The sequence below is a fragment of the Gymnoscopelus microlampas genome (assembly GCF_963454915.1).
Source record: "Gymnoscopelus microlampas genome assembly, chromosome: 7".
In the NCBI taxonomy this organism is placed as follows: Eukaryota; Metazoa; Chordata; class Actinopteri; order Myctophiformes; family Myctophidae; genus Gymnoscopelus; species Gymnoscopelus microlampas.
In genome coordinates, this window is record NC_139944.1 from 35268394 (window position 1) to 35280582 (window position 12189).

General features: G+C 39.0%; 1 protein-coding gene across 1 annotated transcript; it reads right to left on the minus strand.

Moving 5' to 3' along the window:
* Positions 1 to 3454: 3454 nt before the first annotated feature.
* Positions 3455 to 11307, minus strand: syt2b (synaptotagmin IIb). Its single transcript, XM_084063192.1, has 8 exons — positions 11094 to 11307; positions 10776 to 10933; positions 8281 to 8403; positions 6967 to 7134; positions 5342 to 5509; positions 4915 to 5032; positions 4576 to 4709; positions 3455 to 4106 (listed from the first exon to the last, which is right to left on the minus strand). The coding sequence occupies exons 1-8, from the start codon at positions 11272 to 11274 to the stop codon at positions 3891 to 3893; spliced, it is 1266 nt and encodes a 421-aa protein (XP_083919318.1). The 5' UTR covers positions 11275 to 11307; the 3' UTR covers positions 3455 to 3890.
* Between the last annotated feature and the right edge of the window lie 882 nt (positions 11308 to 12189).

Below are 12189 nucleotides of genomic sequence, written 5' to 3' on the forward strand. Positions count from 1 at the left end.
TGTCTACATAGAGTGATATATGATTACAAGTGATTGAGTCTGTTTTTTTTTTTTGTTTCTTTGCTGGAAAACATATTCTTTGTAAGGAAATAAAACATGCAATTCACAAAAAAGGCACAACTATTGACACACACCTCTACAACAAGACACAAACAAGTTCAGTTCATTTTCTTTTGTCCATGTTGCTGGATAAGTGAAGGAATAAGGAGTTGGGGTGGGGTGGGGGGGGGGGGGGTGGCTCTTTGGAAGTTCTGTATGATGGCCATGTTCACTTCAGTGGTCTATGACAAAAGCCTAATTTATACTTTGTCGTATGACTGTTGTGACGCATCACATTTTAAGTTGAGAATCATTTTTTGTCTGCGAGTGACACAACCATACAACAAAGTATGAATTAGCCTTAAAGAGGAACCATTATTGAAGCAGTAAGTTGAGCAGTATTGCATTGTGAATGTTTTTTCTGCACTGTTTGGTTCTGCCCCATTGCTCAAGACAGAAAGGAAGACCGGGATTTTGTTGCCTGCATTGCAGTAAGGTGACAAATGACCCGTTCAGTGTCACATTGTCTAGTTCACAAAGGAAACAGTAATAATAATAGAAACACAGGTTCTGTTGGTCCTATTGCAAATACACTTAGTCACATGTAAAGTGAACAGAATGTCATGGCAGCTCATATTGTCAGAAAAATATGTGCAATATATAGAATGACCTTGAAAAAAAGCCAAATAAAAGCTGCCTCATAGAAAAAAAAATGTAATATACATTTGAAACCATACCTGATCTAAATTAATAATACAAATTATGCACAGGCTATTAGTATGTTTTCTACTGAGTCTGCATGTTAGAGAGGTTACTAATATAATATATAGCATAGACTGATATAGCCTTTGAAGCATTATTGACCTTCATATATGTTGCAAATGAACTATTATCGAAAGTGAAAGATTAATTACAAAAATGTAACAAGAAGATTTCCTTCCTTCTAACTGACAGTGAACTGAATTTGACTTCCATCAAGTTAAAATTCAGTCTAATTAAAGGGTTAGAATAACTAAAGAAGAATGTCTCCATTTTCACATTTTTTATTTGGATCTTAAAGGAACAAATCCTACTGTGAACAACAGACCTGGCGTTTGTAAACAAAATATGTTGATTTTGCTTACATTTAATATCTTCACTATGTAATAAATAAATCTGAAATCTATAAGTGGGGTTGGCCGGATGGCAATAATATAAGAGGGTACACATAAAGTATCAAGGGCTACAAGTCCATGCTTGGAGAAATCAAAATGTACTGTAAATAACCCATTTGGCAGGAGTTAATGAAGGAAACACTTACGGTATAGATATAAAACCAAGGAGCTAATAAACACTCTCCTTTTTGAAATATACAGTATATATATATTTGTACTGGTTTTCAACGACCAACACATTTGACAAGTACAAGCAGAAATTACTGGCAATTGCATGACTTGTAGCCCAGACATACTGTATACTGACAGACCTCAATAGACACATACAAAGGTTGACAAACATGTTCAAACAAGCATGCAAACTAAGTGGAATTTCACACAAGATAAAAAGCAACCCTGACATAATTCCAGGCTTGAAAACAGCCTATGAAATCAAAATTAGATTATTTAGACATACATACATTCAGTCTCATACTACTCATTCAGTGAAAAATACATAAACATTGCAAGTCAGTGCATATTTGTTTTCCTCCATTTTATTATCAAAGTGACAGAGAACACAAACACACATACACAATTTAATTATGGTTCCTCTTTAAAACATGCTGCTATTTACAGTCTTGTAGTTACATGCGCTATTAACAAATCTGCCTGATGTACAAGGTTGAAAGAAGGAAGAGAGAAAGTGAGACAGAGAGAGAGGCAAAGGTGCCAATCAGCATCCTACTGATCAGCTTCCATGTGCAAAACCATTTTCAACTCCAGTAACAATACCACAGCCTCTGCACATCAAATTAATACAATGTTTCTGGGTTGAAAGACTGCCATATTGCAGTACTTTGGGATCAGGTACAGACAGCATATGGCTAATGAGTCAATGGTAAGCGATCCAAACAACATGAAATACAGCAAAGCATGATACATGCTTGTATTTTTTGGATATTTTTTTCTTAGTTTTTTGCAGCTCCATTTGTTTCAAGCAAATGGCATTGGAACTATACAGTGTGTCTGTATATATGCCTATTGCCTACTGTACATTATGTGTGGTGGTCAACAAGATTTCATAGTATCTGTTGAGTCCAGATTATACAAACCCACATGTTGCATTGATTTAACACACCCTTAGAAAGTGCAAGAACTACATCTTAACATTTCAAATTATATGCAGTTCTCTATAAAAATCATCCCTTTCACAGAAATCCCCACATTGTTGTTTCACCAGCAAATATCAGCTGATTAAAGTTGTAAAGTGTACTGTATAACGAGAAAGAGAAGATATAACCAACTGATTGACCAATTGATATCAAAATAAAAGTGACTGTCAGATGGCACTATCTATAAATGTATACAGCAAAACACAACAAAATTAAAGTTGCAATTATTTTAAAACAACATCGGTAAGCCTTCCATCATCCTTACTTGTCTATTGATAAGTAAGGTTTTACATCCAAGTGGTCAAGCAAAGCTCAAGATAGATGTCAGATAGCACATTCATAATGTCCCTGTTAGGGTGAGGTTTACCCAGTTCAAATCTTTCCCTCTAAAGGCTAGTTTAGACCAAAGATTCACTATGAGACACAACTATTTTAAGGCTGATTTATACTATACTGTTGTACGATGATGTTGGTCGGCAAAAATGGCTGGTCAACAAGTTCTCAATGGGTCGCATCTGCGACACGTTGTGAGCTTGTAGATCATATATTTTTGACACGTGACACCGTAGTACGATGGAGCATAAATTAGCATTAGAACATTGCGTAGAGAAATTGCAGTGCTCTGAATTACCCATAAAATAACTGAACTCTGTGCCTACTGTATTTCACAAAGTGTCAAATTGGGAAAAGCACCCTTATACACCCAGTCTCAACGTGGGTCTATCTGAAGACACTTGGAGCAAATATAGACATGCCATCATGGCATCATGGACTGAGAAACTGATGACAAATAAGAACAATAAATAAAACAAACAAAACTGACAGAACTATGTTTTCCCTGCCATATACTATTATACACATCTCCTTCTCAAATGGGAATATACTGCAACAGAGTTGGTCAAATGAAGGCAATCTCCTGTGGACATCTTTAAAAACACACTCCAAACTGGATTGCTGCATTAACTTCAATCTCAATTAAACCTTTTTTACATTAATTTATTTAATACAGATTTTATGCAAGAAATAGCCCAATACTACAGCAGTTCCTACTGAAAGTTATAGCACACTTATTAGCAAGTTATAATATTGGGCATGGTGTATGGAGAGCAGTGGGACAATAAGTAAAGCATGCATAATGCTCTAAAAACTAAACAAAGCTTGATTTCCTGCATTGCTTCCACTTAGCCTGTCATCACATGTCAGCCACCTGAGAATCTGTTTCTAAAGGCAAGTTCAACTGAAACAAACACTCAAAAGTCTGCCTTCCACAAAGCAGTCACCCAGTCATTCAGTCCTGCTTACACTATTGTGTGAAATGTGGCGGTGCTTTAAAAAGTACTATTCACGTTTCTCTCATTTTTTCCCTTTTTTTTTTACTTAACCATGAATAAGCAGATATTCTACGATCTCTCTTTTTTTGCTGATCAGAGATCCGAGAGGTCATGACCCATAGCCATGTGTAAAGAGATGGGGTTTCATGCAGTGTAAAGGTTGGGGTTCTGAGTTAGTTAGTCGGTTAGTTAGTTGGCTTTGGTGAAGTTAGTTACTTCTTTGCATTCAGTTTTGCCAGCTCGCCATCGATATCCTCCTCGGGCTGTAATGGATGCCACTGGGCGATGGGGCGGCGCGGGTTGGCCATCATATCAGACCAGTGCTTCAGACCCAAGCCTGACGCCTTGTTGCCCACAAAGATCTTCCCGATGGCGTCATTTTTTCCGATCTTGTCGTAGTCAAACACCGTCACCGCCACCAAGATTTTCTGAGAGGAGCACAAAAGAGAAATTCAAACATTCTTCCCTTTTCAAGGCATTGGCGCAAGTGATTTTCTAGGCCATGTGTTGAGAAGGTAATAGAAAAGCTCTGGAATAAAGAAACACAACATCACATGACCCTTTTGACTGTATACACACAGTCATATCCTCAATGGTAGTTTAACTCTATCGTCGTTGTCGGGTGGAAAGCTTGTATGTCCAGTCCACAACCGTTACTTCTCAGGAAATATTTATAAAACCCACGGACTTAACCACTTTCACATGTTATATTAAATGTCCCGCGAGGCGACGCACTGTGAGCTTGTAGATCAGCTATTTTTGCTACTTTTGTGCGACACTGTTGTACGACAACGTAGGGCATTAATCTATGAAAAAACATAAATTGAAACTATGGAGATATAAGGTTTCTGCCCGACAGCAACGATATGCCATGTCAAACACTGTAATGTACTGTACCTGCATCTGGTCAAGGGGGATTTCAAAGCTGAATGATTCATTGTAGTATGGATTCAGTGTGTTCTTCTTCACCGTGGTCTTTTTCTTCTTCAGACGCTTACCTCCCTGCAGAAGCTGGATCTTCACGTAAGGATCTGCAGTCAAAGACAATTATCGTTCAGTTAAACGTAATCCATTTAACAATGAGACATAGCTACTTTGGTAATGAGCTTAGTGTATACACACAATACAAATAAAAACAAATTGGAGCATTGGAGAGAATTGAAAGAAAGAAAGAAAGAAAGAAACAAATATATTTGTCAGGGATTTGAAATACATGTAAGTATGATATTTCTGTACCAGACAATCCACAGGCGTCCATTTTCTTTAGGTTCTTGGCCTCCAGAATGCAGACAGTGAGTTTACCAGCAGTTGGCACATAACGAAGGGAGATGCAGATATCTCCAAGCTTCTCTGGCTAAAATATTGAGCAGTTGGATGCAGGTAGACAGGGACAAACAAGTGAAAATGATATTTAAAGAATAGCAGTAGGTAATGGTTCATCCAACAAACTGCTTTGAAATATCAAAAATCATGTTTGACCATATCATACTGACAGGTAAATGACAGTATTTGATATACTACTTCAGTGGCAGGTCAAAAAACAAACAAGCAAAAAGAACAACTTTTTAAATATGTCAACAAATTGACCACTCTTAAACCCTATACTTAGTTGCCCAGTTCCCATGGGCTCTACTAGAGCCCATGGGAGGGGTGTTAACAGCACCTCTTCTTGGTCTGCACTCTCCAGATCCTTCCATTCTTCTATGGGTTGTCCAAGGTCAATGGAGTTCATTGCGATCTTCACCTCTCCAATAATGTCATGTTTGGAGAATCGGTCATAGTCAAAAACAGACATCACCAATATCTTCCCACCCAGTTCCTCATAGGGGACCTATGAGGATGTGATAAACAGACACATTATGACATTATGGTAACGTTTTAACAGAATTTTGTCGGATTTGTTATTCATTGATATTCACAGGAAATAAATTGTATTTATCCACAATAAATTCAGTACTTTAAATATCCACAATCCACAATTTTGGCTTAATTACGTAATTGGAATTGAACATATTTCCTGAAAGAGAAACATGCCTTTACTGTAAAAGAATGATAGGAAAATAAGACATTTATACAGTTGTTTCATATCAATAGTTAAAAATGCATTCTGCATTAAAAGATTACTTAAAGGGACTACACCATGAATTTTAACTTTTCCTTCTTTTTTGTGTGTTTTTGGTCTCCCCTACTACTCTTCTATCCCAAAAAATACCCCAGTTTGAGCCCTCAGGCTTTCACAGCATATCTGGGGTTTTATGTAAATTAGTCTTTAAACAGGCCAAACTGATTTGGGCCCCGAAAGTGACGTCACTTTCGGGTACAATCCCTCCCGTTTTTCAGTTCCAACATAGAAAAGAAAAAAACCAGGAGATAACATGCATTCAAACTGGCTCAATAGCGCCTCGTGCAAATCAGGACAATGTGGTATTGCAGGTGAAAGTGCTTTATAAGCCAGAGAGAAGTTAGCTGGAATGAGTATATCTGAGGCTTGATTTAGGCTCAAACCTTTTGAAAAACGCTTGAGGGACATAAACAATATGATATTAAATATATACATATTTTTTAAATTCATGGTGTAGATCCTTTAATATGTCCTTCCATGATCCCATTGAGAAAAAAATGCTCCATCTAGACGTGCCCTTGGTATAAAAAAAAAGGCCTTTCACTAGAAACACAAAAGAGACAGGAAGTGCAAAATAACTGAAATAAACCTGGTAAAAAATAAGTAATGATGGCCTCCTCTCTCTAGGATTGCTTGGGAGAGAACAGCAAAAACGACTCATTCTGCTGGTACCAGTTTTCAGATAAACACTGCCTCCATTCTGACCCAAAGCTGCATCGCAAGTCTCTGAGGAGCTCATTAGAGAGAAAGGATGGGCTGGGTATTGGGTACACAGCAGCCAGAGAAAGCAGACAGGGTGTGGTTCCATCATGTCCACACGGCAAGAGAGACAGGCAGGCAGTGGGTTTTCACAAAATCGGAGATGCTAAATATTTACTTACCCACTTATTTATTAGCCCGGGGTACCCTGCAGGGCTCTATACTACAGTAGGTACGCTCCTTTTTTCCCTTGTAAAAAAAATAGCTACTATTAGCTACTATTTTCGCTGAATGTTTGCCCCATGAATTGGGACGCTAGGGTTCATGTGGTTAATATGACATCACTGTTGTTTGGAGTCTTTCTTCATGACATGCGGCAGTGTGGACTTTTTTTACTCTGGTACAGTACAATAAACACTTGTCATTTTTCTCCAAAGGTCAGGTATACACGTCAAAGAGAGACCTACCTTGAATACGAATGTCTCATTGAAAACGGGGTTCAGCGTTTTCTTGTGGACTTTGGTGTCAAACTTCTTCTTCTTGTCAGGGAGGATGTAGACCTTAACGTAGGGATCAGACGTTCCGCCTGAATCCATGGAGATTAGGTCTGCCGCTTGGAGGATGCCGACTGTGAGCTATAGTATAGGATAAATGGGGAGCAGAGGTCAGTGGAGACAGACATTTATCAGAGACCAACCCAACATTTCTGGGTTCATTCACCTGTGTCAATCTCACTGCTGCCCATGAAAACCCACACATTGGTTAGGCTATACCGATATACAATATCATCTGCCAACCTGAGCCACCCAAGCAATCACTTTTTATTTGACTAGTGGGATACCACAATCTGAAAACACACCTCTTCAGACTCTACCTCACCCCCTAGCACTCTTCAATCTTTGTATCACTTCTTGTCCCCTATTTTTGGATAGATGCTTTATACTATGCACTATGTTTTTTTTCACATAACATTATTTAGAGAGACATGTTTGCTTGACCAGAAATGCTAAGAATGTTATTTAGATACCATGTTGTTTATAGCATGATGTTTAGACAGATGCTAGGTTTGATGTCTACATGCTATTCTTGTTAATTTGTATCACTTACGTAAATAATTTCAAGTGATTTACCCTGTAATTTTAGGGTTCAGGCCAAATAGCTTTCATAGTCACTGGATAAGAGTGTCTTCTAAATGCTTAATTTTGTTCTAAATTGCCTGCACATTGTTTGACTGGAGCCAACGTTTTCTTCCCCCCCCCCCCATCACATTTTGCAGGATAATATGCACCTAAATGCGAGAGCACGAGGTAATTCTGCAATTCTATTAAGTACAGTTTTAACAAGATTATTTTTATTTTTGGAGCAAGCCACATTATGTTGATTCATAACAAACGATCCTCTTGAATGATTCAGCACATCGCAGCCTCATAAATCCATGCCATCCCACAACACTGCAGCGATACTGCAAAAGAGGGTTACTGTAATGATGATAGAGTTACTGAATATAGTAGAGATAAATTGCCAATCCCTGTTTGATTGCTTTTTTTTTCTTTTCTTTTTTTTTACTGATTTAGCGATTATAGACCATCCAGCTTCATTAGCCTTAGTCTCAATAAAGTGATGAGCCCTTGCTCTCCATTTTTGTTGGCACCTGCAGTCTTGCATAAAGATTAGGCTAAACTGTTTCACCTGATTATTTGATTACAGAATTTTGAACAATATGAAAAGCAAAACATGCTGATAAATAAAAAGCATGTAATAAGAAGTAATGATTCACAGACCTTTGTGTTCTCAAAGTCATACTCTATTGAATACTGCAGCTTTCCCAGTTTCTCTTCCTCTTTCTCCTCTTCCTCTTTCTCCTCCTCTGTCAGTCCAGTCTCTCCTTCATCGTCATCGTCATCCTGGTGTTTCTGTGGTGTTAAGATGACACAACATAGAGTGTCAAAGGCGGATCAGGTGTCAGAAGACGGGAGTGCCCCATAACAGCATGCCACAGACACGGGGCCTCCAGGAGTTTATGTAGAGCGGCACCTGGGGCACCTGATGGCATACTGTATCATTCAGTCATGGATTGACCAGTTATAACTTTGCAAACGTCTATGGGTGATTCATTCAAAAATAATTTTGTTAGTACACCTCCCATCTTCACTGTGTGTTCTTTTTTTTCTTCTTTTTTTTTTTTGTTCATTCGGCAGCTCCTTCAACATGCTTGTGCCGTTCAGTGACAGAGTCAGCCAGAGACAGTGGAGGCATTGCATGCTAGTTCCACCAAGAGGGAGAAGAAATGTGAACCTTTTTCAATGAAATCTGATAACACCTTGTTTTTGTTTTGTTTTGTCATTTTGTTTTTGAGTGTTTCTTTGTTCATAGGTGAAGATTGTTAGATTCTTTGATTTCACATAATGAACAGAGGCATGTAAATTCACTGAGTACCCTTAAGGAACTAGCTAACAACAGCCAATTCCAATGCCTACAGAATGATAGGAAAATAAGACTTCTCAGGGCAAAGACAGGGCTTTCAGATACTGACCTGACCATGAATTGTATTTTATTTTTGATTTATTTGCGACTCGAGTTCAATTTGTGTTTTAATTCATCAGACATATTTTTTGCAATAAGATAATGTCCAGAACTATTTACTGCAAAAAAGGGGTCTGCATACCTTGATGTGCAATTAGATACATTTTGCAATCATAAAACGCCACTCTCTACTCAGCTCACCATTATTACAGTAAATGGTTCATGATTAAAGGGCGCAGCAAGCTTTTAATTTATTTTTATTTTTTTAACTATTGCAGTCGCAATTTCCAAGGTAATTCGGACTTTGTAGTGTTTGTGCAATCCTGTCATTACTTTTCAAGCCAGTCAGGTTTTGCTCACTGCTCCTGCTTTATCTAAGGCCATCCTTGGGTATAACGGTTATTCTGGTGCAATCAAAATGACATTTCTTTTTTTTTTTTTTTTCATGCAGTTTCTCCCAAACAACCAACCATGCCCTTTTTTTTTTACCACATGCATAGATTAATCGTGTTAAACGTGTCTTGCATATCATGTCTTGATCCAATACTTTCAATATTGGTGTGAGTTACATATACAGATACATTGTCTCAGGAACAATGTGTTAGATGGTTAGACTCTCCTCTCTGGGGTTTATGGAGCACATCATAGCTTTCCAATTGTTACATTCTCAAGCTGTCATAACCAAAATAAAAAATAATAATAAAAAAGATTGGGGGAAAAAGGTAAAGGAAGCTACGACTTTCATTCCATGAAACCCTTCTCCGCCCAGTGGCAAGAGAGCTTCAGTGTGAGCTATCCACCTACCGTAGATTATAGGGTCCACCACAGTCAAGAAACACGAGGCACACACAAGACAGACACAAAAGCGGAAAAAGGAGGAGAGCAGAGAGAGGGAGAGGTTCAACTCACAAGACACAAGGACCAAACACGCTACAAAAAGAAAGGCAGTCAGCATCACCACCAGTAACAACACTTATACCACCACCACCACCACAAATAGGATGAGAAATGACACACTCGTTTTCCGTGCTGAGGAATTACCCTGTCACGTTTCCAGCCGGGGACAGTTATTCACATTGCGGACACAATTAATTGGTTGTTTTAATTAACTGTCATTGGTGTGGAGGAAAATCTCCATGGGCATGCTAATGTATTAAATATGGAGTTAATCATTCGTTTTTCTAAGATTTATCCCCTGGATTTTTGTCTGTCTTCATTTCTTAAGAGTCTGTGGGTCTTGCACTTACAGTATATCTGTTGCCCTTGAGGTTGCAGTATATCTATTGTAACACATCATCACACCAGGGACAACACTGGTAATTTTCCACATGCCCACTACCCATTGCCACCGTTTAACAGTGTGTGTCATTTTTCACCGCCTACCACAATGGAGTACGTCACGCACTTTAAATGACCACCAGAACAACATCAAGTAAATGAAGGGGAAGAGAGCTCTCCTTTGTGTCCTTCAAAGTCTGGCCTACAGAAAGAGCTGCTGGTGAAAGACCAAAGGATGTTAGCTAAACACATCTCAAAAAGAAGAACTCAGTAAATTATATCATTCAGAGGCACATTGATATATTGCTCTAATACACAAACAAAAAAAGTTAGGAGTTATAGCATAATAAAACAATGGAAACAAATCATCTGGGTAAACTTGGAAATCACAGCGTAACCCCAAAACATGACTGTTACCCTGAGATCCACCCTTTGGTGCTGCGGGTGAGCGTGTATGAAGCACAAGGCGTCATACCTCGCCCTGCATGTTCTTCATGTTGAAGCCGTCCTTTCCCTTCTTTCCTTTCTTGTTCTTCTTCTTCTTGCAGCAGCATTTCTTGATTATGCAAAAGCAGCAGGTGAGGATGAGCAAGGCTGCCACCACAGCGATGGCAATAAGAGCCCATGGAGGCACTAGAATGTAAAAACCACACAGGGAGAACTGAAGTCAAGCAACCTATGCTGTAATTTCTCGAGGCAAGCTACATCAAACATACAGTGTGATTGATGTCAGAAGAATTTAGCCTCTGTGTGTGTAAAACGGTTGGGAGGCAGGATTATTGTTGCAACTCACGTGGAATTTTATCAATTTCATTCAAGAACTTTGCTTTGATCTCTTCAAACATGTCATTCTTGCTGATCTCCGTCTGGTTGCCAGAGGGGCCAGGTGCCAGGTCGGCCACCGCAGTGGAGACAACTGCAGGGGCGGGGGCCATTGTCACGGTGGTGGCCCCAGTGGGCTCTGCAGCCACCATGGCCTCTGGCTTCTTCTTGAACAAGTTAAACTTCATTGTGAAAGACTAGGCACTCAGTCCCTGAGACACATAAGGACAAAAAGGGACAGTGGGGGACATCAGGGGAAACCGTTTTAGAATCAGAAACATTTATCAAGTTCATTGCCTTTTAATTCATTTCTGCTTTTATTTATTTAATATGGATTTAACCAGGTTAGTCTCAATGAGATTAAAAATCTATTTTGCAAGAGAGAACTGGCCGAAAACATCGGTGCAAATGTAGACGCACATAAATACAGTTAGTACAGATTAGGCCTCTAACATTTTTTTTTTTTTTTTAAGCTATCAAGTTACACATTGAAGCCATGGAAAGAGATTTCTAACAATGTCACAACACTTAAGGATCAAAACATATACATTACAGACCTGCATTTAATTTTCCTCAATGACTTCACCCACGCTTTAAAAGAGTGTGATGAGATAAGCTCCTGCAATTTCCTAGTTCTTTGAACGGTCAGCAGTACACTGTTTTGAAAATGTAGCCGATAATTGGCATTGTACTGCAGGGTACAAAGCGCATGTACTGTATATAAGGAGCGGTCTCAGTTTGGCCTTATAAATGACAAAGTACAGTACAGTACCAGTGACTCATCCTGTGCAAAGTTAAGGAGGGCCAACCTACTCTCCTATAGAGGGTATATGGTACAATGATATGTTTTCATTTTTTTTTTAATCCCACGATTTTGTAACCCTTTTTCACTCTGTGCCAATTATTTAAGTGATCCTGGGCGCTACACCCCCCCCGCCAGCCTAGGGAGCTCATGCCTCCTTCAATGCACGAGAGCCAACTGACCTTCTTGTCACCTGACAGGGGGGTGTTTCCCCGGTTGGACGTAGCACGTGGAAGGAACACGTTATTCCAACCAGTTCCTTTCC

Excerpts from the sequence above, each read along its gene's own strand:
- syt2b (XM_084063192.1), bottom strand. The coding sequence starts at position 11,274 with ATGGTGGCTGCAGAGCCCACTGGGGCCACCACCGTGACAATGGCCCCC. Across the intron at positions 5,510-6,966 it reads ATGAGACATTCGTATTCAAG|GTCCCCTATGAGGAACTGGG; the intron begins GTAGGTCTCTCT and ends ACATCCTCATAG. Across the intron at positions 4,710-4,914 it reads GGACGCCTGTGGATTGTCTG|ATCCTTACGTGAAGATCCAG; the intron begins GTACAGAAATAT and ends CTTTGACTGCAG.